Below are 14,241 nucleotides of genomic sequence, written 5' to 3' on the forward strand. Positions count from 1 at the left end.
AGACTGATTCAAGAAGTAAACAGTCCGGATGCGTTTCAAGCCCAAGGTTTCGGACCCGATTATTCTGAGATGAAGAAAGTGCTTTCTTCTCTGTTTTTCAGTTCACACCATGCACTAGGTGACCGCACGCATGCACGCACACACGCACACGATTTAGGCACTCTGAGAATGACTGAGAAGGGGCCCAAGGGAACTTCCTGGGGAGATGGCAGCATTTTAGGTCACAATGGAGCCCTCATGGCTGGGTTATCCACTGGTCAAAATGTATGGCTACGATCTGCTCACTTCAACGTCTGTGAAGTTCACCTAAACTAGAAAGAACTGGAGCGCCTGGGTGGATCAGTGAGTTAAGCGTCCGAATTCAACTCGAGCCACAATCTCGCGGTTTTTGAGTTCAAGCCCCGTGTGGGGCTCTGCGCTGACAGCTTGGAGCCCGGAGCCTGCTTCAGATTCTGTGTCTCCCTCTCTCTCTGACCCTCCCCTGCTCTCTCAAAAAATGAATAAATGTCGGGAAAAAAACAAACTAGGAAGAACTGAGGTGGGTGAAGGCAATCATCACCAGAGATGGGGTCGGGAGACGCAGAGGCTCCGGTGATACGAGAACGGCAGGATGCTGCTACCAGAGCTGAGAGGAGGGTAGGGGCTGCACTATACTCCCGTGCTTCATCTGAACCCGCCGGAGATTTCTCATGATCAAAACCTAAACAGACGAACCCTGCTCTCCATCTACCAAAACGCAGACAAGACCCTTTCCTTCCTTACTACTGGGTCAAGTAAAACTCAACTGTGCCCTCATCCAGGCATGTCTGAGGCAGCGGGCGAGGGGCCTTTTCAAAGGACACGCACCTCCCTGCGCCCCACCGATGGCAAGCCTACTCATGAAGCACTCCCCGGCACATGTGCACGGGCCGTGGGGGTGTCGGGCTGAAACAACAGCCAGATCCATAGGGAGGGGGCACCGTCTTCCTACTCCAAGGTTTCTTGCCTCTAAGCTTTTAACGGACAACCAGAAACCCAAACAGCAGAGCTAGGCTTTCAAGGACGTTTCAGAACCCACAGCTCAAACACTCAGAAAAGTGTCTGTTGAAGCATGCGGAAGGACACGTCGCAGAGTCTGCTCGGCCGCTTTTACTCAAACCGCAGTGACCATCGGTCTGCTGGGGGTCACGGGGGAGGACATGAGGAGAGGTGAGCCTCTCCCTACCTTTCCAAAATAAAGTATTTTTATTTTTTTTATTTTTTTAACGTTTATTTATTTTTGAGACAGGGAGAGACAGAGCATGAACAGGGGAGGGTCAGAGAGAGGGAGACACAGAATCTGAAACAGGCTCCTGGCTCTGAGCTGTCAGCACAGAGCCCGACGCGGGGCTCGAACCCACGGACCGCAAGATCATGACCTGAGCCGAAGTCGGCCGCTTAACCGACTGAGCCACCCAGGCGCCCCCAAAATAAAGTATTTTTAACACGGCTTAAAAAATACTCAATGTAGGAATCTTGGGAAATGGGAAAGTACAAAAAAAATTTTTAACAATATAGCTAGTCACAGTACACATTGATAATTTTTGTCTCTCTTGCAAATACGTACCTTTGTAAATTACTTTGTTCAAATCAGGATTTTACTGCAATAGTTTAAGGACCTGAGCTTAAAAAATTATTTTAATTAGTAATTACTTAATGGGGCGCTTGGGTGGCTCAGTCGGTTGAGTGTCCGACTTCGGCTCAGGTCATGATCTCGCGGTCCGTGAGTTCCAGCCCCACGTCGGGCTCTGTGCTGACAGCTCGGGGCCTGGAGCCTGCTTTGGATTCTGTGTCTCCCTCACTCTCTGCTCCTCCCCCACTTGTGCTCTGTCTCTCTCTCAAAAATGAAATAAATATTAAAAAAAATTTTTAAACATGATTTCCATGGAGATCTACTATTCTATCTGTATATACACCATAAATTAACTATTTCCCCAACACTGGATGTAGGCTGTTTCCCTCGTTTTGCTTTTTTATATCACGTTGTATCTTTAATCTTTAACACCACTTCCGATCCTCTTCTAAAGACAACACCCCGGATACAGGTCCAAAGGTACGGACATTTAAGAATTCTGGAATATCTTTGTCCACGTACCCTCTGGAAAAGGTGTCCTGACGGGCACTCTCCCCAGAGTTACAGGAGGGCCTTTGTTTGATCACCCAGACCAGTGCTGACACAGATTATTACCATGAAAAATGTCCCCTGGTCAGATAGGTGAAGGCTCTTTGCCTAATTTTGCTAATTATTAGGAAGGCTTGAGCAATTTTCACTTGCTCACATCTATTTGTACTTCTGAGAACTGCTGTTTTTGCCCACTGTCCTTTTTTAAAAGAAGAATGAATATGGAACAAGAGATCCTTATACGGAAGTGAATGAAAACACACCTATGAACTATTTGCAAAGTTGACAAAAAGAACCTGGATGAAACCACGTTTTAAGTCACTTTCAAATAAAAGACAAGTATCTAAGAAATTTTTCACACATTGAGCATTTATTATTTATGTGAAAATGAAACTGAAAAAAAATTCTTTCTAAATACCAAAATGTAAAGTGACTTAGAAAGCCTGCCCATGTCGGGAAAATGTGGTATAAATTAATTAGTAAAAGGGTAAAACTATAAAATAGAAACACAATTCAAGATAATTTTATTTGTTATTCATAAAAAAAAGTTCCAAGGATTATAAATCTAACAAAACACACGCGCACGCGTGCACACACACACACACACACACACACACACACACCCCACCTCTTTTCCAAATTAGCACAAACTTAAGAAAATAAACGCTGCAGGGGACTCGCTCGCTGGTCACACTGCCGAGGCCTGTTCTTCAGTGGGGTAGCATTCTACTGCCGAATCAGAATAAGGGACACCTTTTTACAATTTGTCAAAAGAAACTCATCAGTGGAATGCTCTCCACTTGAAGACTTTCCCGACAGATTTTTCTAAATCCTGCAGCCAAGAAGCCCCGGCCTGCAGCAATCCAGCATAAACCAGCGAGAGCCTAGAGCCTATGTGCTTTCATCGTGACAAGTGCATATTCACGAGGGGCCGCTCCTCAGGCTGTCCCCTGAACCAGGAGGCCAGAACCTTAAAGGAACAATGCGTGTATCTGGAAGGATGAAAGTTAACACAGAATTGAGGAACGCGGGAGCACTCCTTAGCAGGCACCCTGGGAATGACCGAGGTGGACCGGGAAAGTCCTCTTCAAGTGGTGTTTGAGAGGAAGGATGCGGCTTCCGTGTGGTCTGTGCACGATGGTCCCTACCGCGGAACCACAGACAGCACCAGCGTCCCCCTCCACGCCATCGCGGGGCCGTGACAATCCCGCCAGAGACGCTCTGAGCGTACGTCCGCCGCGTTGCCGTCTCCGATCAGAAGGCCGAGGAGCCGGTTCCGCCCCCGGCCCCCCACCCCTCAAGGGTCTCTGCACACGCAGGTGCCTGCGAAGCGGCAGTGTAAACGGGCTGCGATGCGGAAGGAAGTCTCGCGGGGCAGGTGGCTCACACAGGCGGAGCTGCTCGGAGCTCCAGGGCGAAGGTGCGGGAGGGAGAGAGAGTCACTCTGTTCACACTTTCATAAATGAAGATGGGCCGCTGTTTCTTCCAGTTACCGGACACGTGACTTATCCTGATATAAATAAACCTATTTTGAATTCACGAGGTGCGCCCTGCTCCCACCCTAATGAGCTCCGGTGTTATTTCTGCAGAGTGGAGAGCGAGCCCCTCCCACCCCCACCGCCAAGGGCGCGCGGTTTCTGTCTCTTTTAGAAAGCTGCCTGGATTGCCTGCCCGCAAATTTGCCAGCTGTAATTACGGCAACGACGAGGCAATTACAATCAGACCCGGCTCTCCGACACGAAGTACATTTAATCAGCAGGAATGCCCTCACTTCATATCCAAATGCGATCCGCAGGCAAGTTTTCATGACAAATTACCGTTTCGTATATGATTTAGCCGGTTACCGAACACAAAAGAGCTGTATAATTTTCTTGCAAAGAATCATACCTTTTGATCTTCGATCTCTTGTTCTTTCAGTAGTCGCTCCAGGTCGGCCATGTCGTTATGCTTAAATAACTGAATGTCACTACGTGACGCCTGTAATCCTTTCTGAATAGCAAAGCACGCGGCTCTGTCCCTGCAAGGAAGAGAGACCCACAAACCGGGGTTTAACAGCCTCGTCACCATTCTCGGGAAAGGAGAGCCTGCTCTGGGCCGACCAGCACCTACCCGTCGGCCTGAGCACGGCCGATGAACAGAACACGCTGGGCCCTGGACGCACGTGGTCTGCGCCCATCTCCGTGGGTCCTTCTCTCGGAACGGCCTCGCTACCTCTACTCCACCAAGCGCGCCCTGGCCATACTGTAACCGCTCCAGAACCAGCCTCCTGTGCGGCCTACTGTGGGGGGCACATCAGTTTACTCAGCAATTTTCTCTTTCTGAGAAACACAGGAAACACTGGTGGTCCCTCCCCCCCCACCTCAGTGGCGTCTCTGGTTTGAGTGGCACAGACTCTGCCGTTAACTCTGCTGCGAGAAATAATACTGGATCGTGGACTCTACCCCACTCAGTGCAGAACTCTGGGTCCTGCAGATTAAACTTCGGTAAGATCTCCTAAACGGAGTTAATCAGGGAGGGAATCACTTTTGAAATTAAGGTATAGTATTTAAAAATATAGGGGCGCCTGGGTGGCTCAGTCGGTTAAGCAGCCGACTTCGGCTCAGGTGATGATCTCAAGGTCCATGAGTTGGAGCCCCGCGTCGGGCTCTGTGCTGACAGCTCGGAACCTGGAGTCTGCTTTGGATTCTGCGTCTCCCTGTCTCTCTGACCCTCCCCCGTTCATGCTCTGTCTCTCTCTGTCTCAAAAATAAATAAACGTTAAAAAAAAATAAAATTAAAAAAATAAATAAATAAATAAATAAATAAATAAATAAAATAAAAATATATATAACACTTGTTCTGCCAAGATGGGACAGTCCTATCTTCCCTATCTTTCCAAGTACAACCCCCACACCGGATATTACGTATAAAACAAACACAAGGAGACTCTGGAAGATGGAGAGAGATGGCAGACAGGCCGAGGACCCGAGGATGACGTGACAGGACTCTGGGGCCCTCCCTCATCTGGAACCGACAAGGCCGGCCACACGCAGGTGCCGGGGCCACGGGCGAAAAGCGCTCACAGAAGCCTGCTCTGTAGCCAAAGGGCAGGACAGGGGGCCGCCGGGTAGGTAGAAATGATGGCAGCCGGACCCCAGGAAAGCTGGGCCCCAAAAGTCTGATCCTCACGGAGCTAAAAGGCACCCCAACAATGGCCATGGTGGTATCGGAGAAGGGAGCCGGGACTTTTATCCCTGCGAGGTGGTACCAAGCGAGAGCGGGTGGGGACTCCTGCCGTGGCGGCCGTGTCAGAGGAGGCCTGAGGGAAAGCAGGACTCTCACCAACACCAGCAGAAACGAAAACGCCCCCACTGTGGCATCCATGGAGGCAGAAAGGGGACCGTGGACTTGGACCCGGCAGCGATGAGGCAGCAGTGCCCCCCTGCCCCGACTGGAAGACTGACGGAGAGAAAGCCCGTTAAAACATGAGGTTTAAATAAAGCACAGGCTGTAACAGCATAATATGAAATCGTCCTGGTTTCAAGTATCACTTGCCGTACCAAGAACCAGGAGATCTCAAACAGAACGAAAGAAAACAATCAACAAACGTCAATCCGGAGAGGACAGATGTCAGGGATGACGATTTTAGAGCAGTCAGGACAAAAATGCTTCAATGAGCACTCACGAACATGCTCGGAACAAGTGAAAACCAGAAACCTGAGCAAAGAAACAGGAGGCGGAGTCCTGCAGAGATACTAGAACTGGAAAACACAGCAACCTCAAGAAGAGCACAGTGGGTGGGTTCAGCCGCAGACTGGCGGCGGGGGTGGAGGAAAGAATCAGAGAACTGACAGATGTAACAACCGAAGCTAGCCGTGTAAACCTACACCGCAGAGAAAACGGACGAGAGAGGGCAAGCCTCAGGGACCCGTGGGGCCACGACAAAAGACGCCACACTGCGTCAGGGGAGGCCCAAAGGACGCAGATTTGGCAAGAAGCTGAACCCTATGGAAAAGATGAGCGCGGGGCGCCTGGGGGGCTCAGTCGGTGAAGCGTCCGACTTCGGCTCAGGTCATGAACTCGCGGTCCAGGAGTTCGAGCCCCGCGTCGGGCTCCGTGCTGACAGCCGGAGCCTGGAGACTGCTTCGGATTCTGTGTCTCCCTCTCTGACCCTCCCCCACTCATGCTCTGTCTCTGCTCTGTCTCTCTCTCAAAAATGAATAAACATTAAAAAAAAATTTTAAATAAAAAAAGCTGAGCGAAATTCATATGGGTAAACCCAAAGAAATAAACGCCAAGATTATAGTAAAGCTTCTGAAAACTGATGACCAAGAAAAAGTCTTGAACGCAGCCCCCTAAAATGACACTTTACATAGAAGAGAAAAATAACAGAGCGACAGATTTCTCATCAGAAACCATGGAGACCAGAAAAAAGTGCCAAAATATATTCCAAATACTTGGAAGAAGAGAGCTGTCAACCAAGAACTCTGTAACAAGCACAGATATCCTTCAGGACTGAAGGGGAAATCAAGGCTTTCTCAGTTGAAGGACAACTAAGAGAATCTGCCCCCAGCGGACCTCCCCTAAAGGAATGGCTAAAGCAAGTTCTCTACCTAGAAAAAATAAGTAAAGAAAACAAAAGGAAGAATCTTAGATTATCATGAAGCAAGAAAGAACACTAAGTAAAAAGTATGAACAAGCACACTAGGGTTTTGTCACCCTCCTGAAGTTTTCTAAATTATTTTGGATGATTTAAGTAAAAATTACAACACTGTCCAGAGGCACCTAGGTGGCTCAGTTGGGTTGCGTGTCTGTCTGGCTCTTGACTTCAGCTCAGGTTATGATTTCTCAGACAGAGAGATGGAGCCCCAAGTCGGGCTCTGTGCTGACAACGCGGAGCCTGCTTGGGATTCTCTCTCTCCCTCATTCTCTGCCCCTCTCCCACTAGTTCCCTCCTTCTCTCTCTCTCTCTCTCAAAATAAATAAACAAACATAAAAAAAATTACAACACTGTCTGATATGGCTTTCAATGTATATACCAGAAATACTTTAGCAATTACATTAAAGGGACGCCTGGGTGGCTCAGTCAGTTAAGGATCCGACTCCTGATTTCGGCTCAGGTCATGATCTCACAATTCGTGAGTTCGAGCCCCACACTGGGCTCTGCACTGACAGTGTGGAGCCTGCTTGGGATTCTGCCTCTCTTTTTCTATCCCTAAATAAATAAAAAAATAACATTAAAAAAATAAAACAATTATATTATAAACAAGGAGCAGAGAAATGTAAAGGAAGGTACCGGTTTCTCTACTTGAACTGGTAAAATGATGAGACTGGCAATGTGATAACTTATGTGTGTACATAATGTCATATTCAGAGCAATGACTAAAAACAAACAAACAAAAACTATGCAGAGCGAAACACTCAAAAACACCATGGATAAGTAAAAATGGAATTCTAAATAAAACACGTTCACTTAACTCCCAGAAAAGAAGGAAAAAGAAAACAGACAAAAAAAAAGATAACAAATAAGAAACAAAAAATAAAACGCCATAAGAAATGCAATAATGATTTTAAATGTAAATGGCCAAAATACACAATTTTTTTTTCTTTACAAGATTTAAAAAAAATTCAAGTTAATTAACATATAGTGTGCTATTGGCTTCAGGAACAGAATTTTGTGATCCATCACTTACATATAACGCCTGGTGCACATCACAAGTGCCCTCGTTAATAAAAAACACGGAACGCTTCACGACTGTGTGTGTCCTCCGAGCACAGGGGCCGGGCTAATCCTCTCTGTATCGTTCCAACTTTAGTACATGTGCTGCCGAAGCGAGCGCCAAAATACACAATTTAAAGAGAGACTGGCAGGGTGTTATTAAACATGACCCAACAATATCCCGCCTATAAAAGAATATACAATAATAATGTCGTAGTGAAAGTATACATATTACATACGATAAATACACCACGCAAACATTCACCAGAGAAAGCAGAAGTGTCTATGTTAATATCTTTCAAATCAGACTTTGGAACGAGGAAAATGATCAGAGACCAAGAAGAACATTATACAATGATAACCAGGATCAATTACCCAAGAAAACTTATCTTGAATACGTGCGGAACGACAGCTACAAAAGATGAGAAGCAAACAGTGATAAAAGTGAAAGGAAAAATAGACAAATCACAACCACAAAAACTGTAGAACTACCATACAGAAAACCACGGGTAAGGTTAGATCCGATCTCAACAACGTCATCAACTAATGGGATCTAACTGGCATTTATTTATAAAATAGTCCACCGATCAACGGCAGAATATTCTCAAGTGACCGGGGAACATATTCCTATATAGACCACATCACGAGTCATAACACAAACTGCAACAAATTTCAAATCTCCAAACACTTGGAAGCTAAACACAGCTTCTAAATAATTTGTGGGTCAGAGAGTCTAAGGTAAAATAAAATACGCTGAACTCAATGAAAATGAAAATAAACACATCAAAATGTGTGGGGCAAGACCAGAGTAGTACTGGAGAGGGAAATGCAGAGCACTAATGTATCAGAAAAGAGGGAAGATTCAAGTCAACAATCAAAATTCCCAACTGAAGAACCTAGATGATGAGCAAAGGAAACCAAGAGAGCAGAAGGCAGGAAGTAATGCAAGAAATCGATAGGGCTGAAACGAACAAGACAACAGAGAAAAGTCAATAAGACAAAGAGCTGATTCTTTCAAAAGATAAATAAAATGGACCATCTCTAGCAAAACTGCCTAGGAAGAGAGTAGACAGATTACCAGACAGGAATGAAATGGGTCATCACTTCAGGCTCTGCAGACGTTAGAAGAATAAGGATATATTAAGAAGAATGCGACATACATATGTTTGATGGCTGAGAAGAAATGTACCAATTCCTTGAAAAACACAAACCACCCCAACTCATCAAAGGGACACTGATAATTTGACCAGCTTTGTAAGTACTAAACAACTGATTTCATATTTAAAATACTTCCAAAAATTAAATCTCCGGGCCCAGTTGGTTTTACTGGAGAATTCTACAAATAAGGAATTAACAACAACCTTATATAATGCCTCCAGAGAATACAAGAGGGAACACTTCCCAATAGATTTTATGAAGTGGTTTCCTGATGCCAAGACTAAAGTCTGAAAAAAGTAAACAACACTAGCCATCAAGGAAGGAAATGTAAACTAAAACCACAGTAAGGTATCTCTACACACTTGTCAGAATGGCTAAAATTAAAAAAAAAAAAAATAGTGACAATACCAAATGCTTCTGAGGATGTGGAGAAACCTGACCATTTATATACTATCTATGGGAATGTAAAATGGCACGGCCACCCTGGAAAACAAGTTTGGCAATTTCCTACAAAACTCAATCTGCAATACCACGTGACCCAGCAGCTGAACTGGGCGGCATGCAGCCCAGGGAAATGAAACCTATTTTCCCAGAAAAACCTGTACAGAAATGTTCATAGTAGCGTTATCTGTTAGGGCCCCAAACTGGAAACTGAGATGTCCTAATAGGCGAGTGGTTCAGCCGACTACGGCGCCTCTGTACCACAGGATACGACCCTGTGACCAAAAGGAATGAATTCCTGATCCACGCGATGTGGGTGGGTCTCTGGAGAATTAACGCTGAGTGAAAAAAGCCGATCCCCAAACGCTACCTACCGTATGACTGCACTTGTACAACAGTTTTGAAAAGACAACGTTACAGAAAGGGAGAAGAGATTAGTGGTTGCCAGGGGGTAAGAAGTGGGGGGTGAGGGGTGGGGGGGCAGGGGTGTGGTGACATGAGGGACCCTTGTGGTGGTGGAAATGCTCTGTATCTTGACTTTTTCAATGCCAACATCCCAGCTGTGAAGTAACCACTGGGGGAGACCGAGTAAAGGGCACACAGAATCTCCGTATTATTTGTCGTAAGTGTCTGTGAATCTACGATTACGTCAGGGTACATGAGAGGAGCCTGGGTGGCTCAGTCAGTGAGCGTCCAACTCGAAGAGTTCAACTCAGGTCATGACTCTAGGGTCAAGGGATAGAGCCCCACATCGGCCTGCTTGGGGTTCTCTCTTTCTCTCTCTGTCTCTGTCTCTCTCTCTCTCCCTCTCCCTCCCTCCCCCCCTCCGCCCCTCTCTCCTGCTCATGTGCACACACTCTCTCTCTGTCTAAAATAAAACATTTAGATATATAAAAAACGGATACACGAAGTAATGTGCACACAGACTCAGCAGAGTGACGGGCACAGACCTAAGTACGTGAACAGCCACCGTGCTGAGCCTACTACCGGTGAAGCTTTATTAGCGTTTACTAAAAAGAAGAAATACAGCCCTGGACATATGATCTACGCGTAAGAATTTATCAAAAACAATTTGTCGAATAATTTACTGAACACCGCCTCTAGTGTTCCTGCTTCCGAGTGAATTCCGGGCAGAATACTTGAAATTATGAAATACTTGAAGACAGAGACACTTGACCTCATGTATGGGAGAATCATTAAGTTGCCTCACTGACTAGAAACTGAAGCTCTAAGCCACTGGGCAGGGCAGCTGGACGTGAACGCAGCCTGGGTTTGGCGGCCGTGAAAAGTACAGGATTTGGGATCTGACGGAGGAATCCCACAAGTTCAGCTGCAGCTTTTTTGGGGCTTAGGATTCACAAAAGGATTCAAAGTGAGGCTGGATGACACCGTACTTGCCACAACTAGGCTTTTACTAGAAACCTAGGGCTACGGTTTAAATCGGCAGCTCTCAAGTTGTGAGGAGTCTGACTCTTTCACTACGGATACGACGTTCATAAATCCCCTGCTTCCACAGTCAGGTCGGGAAACCCTCACGCTGACGCGGCCACAGGCCGGTGCCCCGGCTGCCGCAGGCTGTGGGGAGGAAAGGCACACTTGTCCGGGAGCCCGGGCAGGGCCAGTGCCGCCGCGTGAGTCCCCCCAGGGAGAGGCCGCGGGGCGGTGCGGGCGCCACAGGAGGCTGGGCCCCGAAGCCTTGTCACTCGGACCCTCTTCTAAGCTCCGACCTCTGTTCGTTCGCTTACCGAGCTGGTGCTCACCGAGCACGACGAACGGCAAACGCCAGGGGAGGCGACGCACTCGTACACCCCGCTGGAAGGGCCACGGGGAAGAGGGGCGGGGGGCGCGGTGCGGGTGCCCACGTGTGCGTGCGGGGGGGCCGGAGAAGCACAGGGACTCTGAGGGGCGGTGTGAGTACCCACGTGATCATGGATCACACAAACACCAGACTCCTCTGGCTCCAGGATCTTCTCCCATGCGGCGGGAGGCCTCGGCCTGGTCTGAGAGGCTGGGGAAGGCTTCCCCGCAGAGGCGAGGCATGTGCAGGGTGAGCAAGAGCAGAGAGGAGCGGCAATGTTCTAGGCACAGGACTGGCGTGTGCAAAGGCCCCATGGTGAGAGGACACTAGCACGGGAGGATGACAAGGCTACAGCACGAATGCCTGAGGAAAAGTGTACAAAATGAGCCTGGAAAGGTAATCTTGAATGCAGTAGTAGTTTGAGCAACCAGGTGGGTGGTGATCACGGACCCTTCAAGAACACTACCATCCTGTCACCGAACCATAGAGAGAAGAGAGATCGCTGGCCTCACCCGTGGCAAGCTTGGCCTTGTGGACGTCAATAAATAAAATCAATAATTAAAAACGCTTCAGGCCTCCTTCTAGTGACAGTCTCGTCAATTGCGTACAATCACCTCGCTGAAGTTACTATATATTTCTTTACCCAATAAAAAGTCAGGATTATCTCAGGCAGAAAACCTCCAACAAAGGCATCCTCCGGGAGGATCACCGTCATTCCCAAAGGAAGTCTGCCAGAAACGTGGGTAAAAGCTACTCACACAAACACAATGTCCCCTCTCTTGGAGTACGCAGGAATGGCACTGGCGATGGTGGCAAATCCGTACGAGTAGATAATGGCTTCTTCCGTCTGCATGAACTTTGCCAGGCGGTCTTCCAGGTCCAAGTGCACATCTACAGCAAGACGTTAAATGGTTAAGACACCTTCTAATTCCTCTTCTTTAAGCAGAAGGGAGAGAAAGTAAGTTCAGTTTATTAAGTCTCGCTAACGATACCGTCACCTTACGGGCAAAACGAAACTGCTTCTGAGTTATAAATGATGGGAGATCCGTTTAGATAACTCTGGGCCGCAACGATTTCTGAAATCGGAATGGGATCAGCTACGCCTCTGTCCCCGAAGCGTGCTGGGGGGCAGCTCCGGCACTGGGTTTCGCTTCTGTGTCAGCCAGTGCGGGGATTCGAGGCCCAGCGACCCCCTGCTCTGACTTCTCTCAGCCAACCGCACCGAGGCTTCACCAATGTGCGACACGTGAATCTATGAAAGCCTTTTTTGCATGTTAGCAGAAGGTACACGCCGGACATCAGGACAAGCGTTAGCCAGCTTCGAAGAGGAAACGTCAAAGAACCCACGTACTCCAATCAAGGCGGTGCCCCCTCGTCTACTAGCTTATTGGGACTTCCCTGTGCACCTGCTATCACTCCGCAGCACTGACTTTTCTGTTTGGATTTCTATTTAAGCGGACCGGGGACTTCAAACGTATGGCACAAAGAGAAACGCGGTGTTCTACAGGAGCCGCTAGAGAAGAATGTTGGTTAAGGTGGGAACACACTGTGCTCGCTACACTGGTACCTCTCTCCTCCCTGCCCTGCTTCTTACGGCCGCTCACCTTCCCTGGCCCTGCCACGAGGCTGAAGGCCCCGGCGTGGAGGGCCCAGCGAGGTCTAGAAGCAACAGTGCACTGACCAGCTTTGCCCTGGGGCCCCCAAATGAGGCATTAGCTGGGAGAGAAGAGGACTTTTCAAACTTCCTTTAGCTCTTTTAACTACAGCAGGACCCAGGTCTGGAGAAGGAATCAGTCCCGCCGCGTGCCCCGTGCAAGCACAGGAGTACTACAGGAAGCATGCGGCCAGGCCCGCCAGCCCCGGAGCTTCAGGGTTTCGAGAAAGGGAAATCGGAGGTAGTAAAGGCAGACTGAGAGGCCACGAAGGAGAACACTGGCACATGGCTCAGGGGACCTGGCACTCCGGGCAGTGGCAGGGGATCCAGACGGGTCCCGGCGAGGGTGCCGCAGAGGGCGGATGGCCCGTCAGAGGTATCCCAGACCATGTCAAGGCCACGTGCGGGGAGCATCACTCCAGGGGCCTGCCCTCCACCGACCACGGGTCTCCCGGAGAGCAGGGAGTAGGAGGGGTGCCCCACAGAGACACGTGAGAAGCGGGGAGACACGAAGCCTGAGCGACTGAGACCCGCCAGACAGGATTTACCCTAGCTGGTTCAAGCCTGACCGGACTGAATACTCCCACTGTAAGGGATAAGACACACAGTCAATGGTCAGGGTAAGGCTTCCACCACCTTCCAGACAGGAATAAGTGAGCTAAGTTAGTGTAGCTATAAGAAATACGGAATCAACTTCTTGGCACATCTGAATAAAGTGTCTCAAATCTGTAAACCCACTCACTGGTTGATTAGGGACACACTAACCTTATTGTGATGCTTTTTAATTAGTCAAAGAAAATTAAGAATGAAAGAAGTTTCAACTTCACAACGGGTTATATTTTTAAAAGACGGGGGGTGTCCAATAATCTTCTCATTCATTTATCAAACATGCAGTGACTGGGGCGCCTGGGTGGCTCAGTCGGTTAAGCATCCGACTTCGGCTCAGGTCATGATCTCGCGGTCTGTGAGTTCGAGCCCCGCGTCAGGCTCTGTGCTGACAGCTTGGAGCCTGGAGCCTGCTTCTGTTTCTGTGTCTCCCTCTCTCTCTGACCCTCCCCTGTTCATGCTCTGTCTCTCTCTGTCTCAAAAATAAATAAACGTTAAAAAAAAAAATGCAGTGACTATCACATAAAGACAGGTGGTCTGACGAGCACAGGATCGGGGAGAAATACAGGGTTTCTGGCACCTGACAAAGCGACACCTCCAGGAGAGGCAGGGTGCGGCTGGCACAGGGGAGCTCCACGCCCGGGGCAGAAGGTTCGTGCCCTCAGCTCCCTCTATACTCACCAGTACCACACACGCGCCGTGATTTCGGACTGAAGACCAAGAACGCTGGGCTGGGGATGAGGGAT

The 14,241-nt window shown here is 48.4% G+C and overlaps 1 protein-coding gene and 1 non-coding gene across 3 annotated transcripts in view; both read right to left on the minus strand.

Annotated features, from left to right (window-relative positions):
- SPTLC1 (serine palmitoyltransferase long chain base subunit 1) overlaps positions 1 to 14,241 on the minus strand; it is a 53,612-nt gene that overhangs the window by 17,397 nt on the left and 21,974 nt on the right. Inside the window, exons 6-8 of one of the 2 annotated variants that reach the window (XM_042963884.1) lie at positions 11,994 to 12,126; positions 4,028 to 4,157; positions 2,747 to 3,650 (exon numbers count right to left, since the gene is read on the minus strand). In XM_042963884.1, the coding sequence (XP_042819818.1) occupies positions 3,630 to 3,650; positions 4,028 to 4,157; positions 11,994 to 12,126 (284 nt within the window). In that variant the 3' untranslated portion in view covers positions 2,747 to 3,629. Of the gene's footprint in view, positions 1 to 2,746; positions 3,651 to 4,027; positions 4,158 to 11,993; positions 12,127 to 14,241 lie in introns of those variants that run through there. The other variant, XM_007087825.3, reaches the window with a different exon arrangement.
- On the minus strand, positions 7,853 to 7,959 carry LOC122233297. The gene has a single exon (XR_006210859.1). It is a non-coding gene; the product is annotated as a U6 spliceosomal RNA (small nuclear RNA).

Source organism: Panthera tigris, chromosome D4 (assembly GCF_018350195.1).
Source record: "Panthera tigris isolate Pti1 chromosome D4, P.tigris_Pti1_mat1.1, whole genome shotgun sequence".
Taxonomy (NCBI): Eukaryota; Metazoa; Chordata; class Mammalia; order Carnivora; family Felidae; genus Panthera; species Panthera tigris.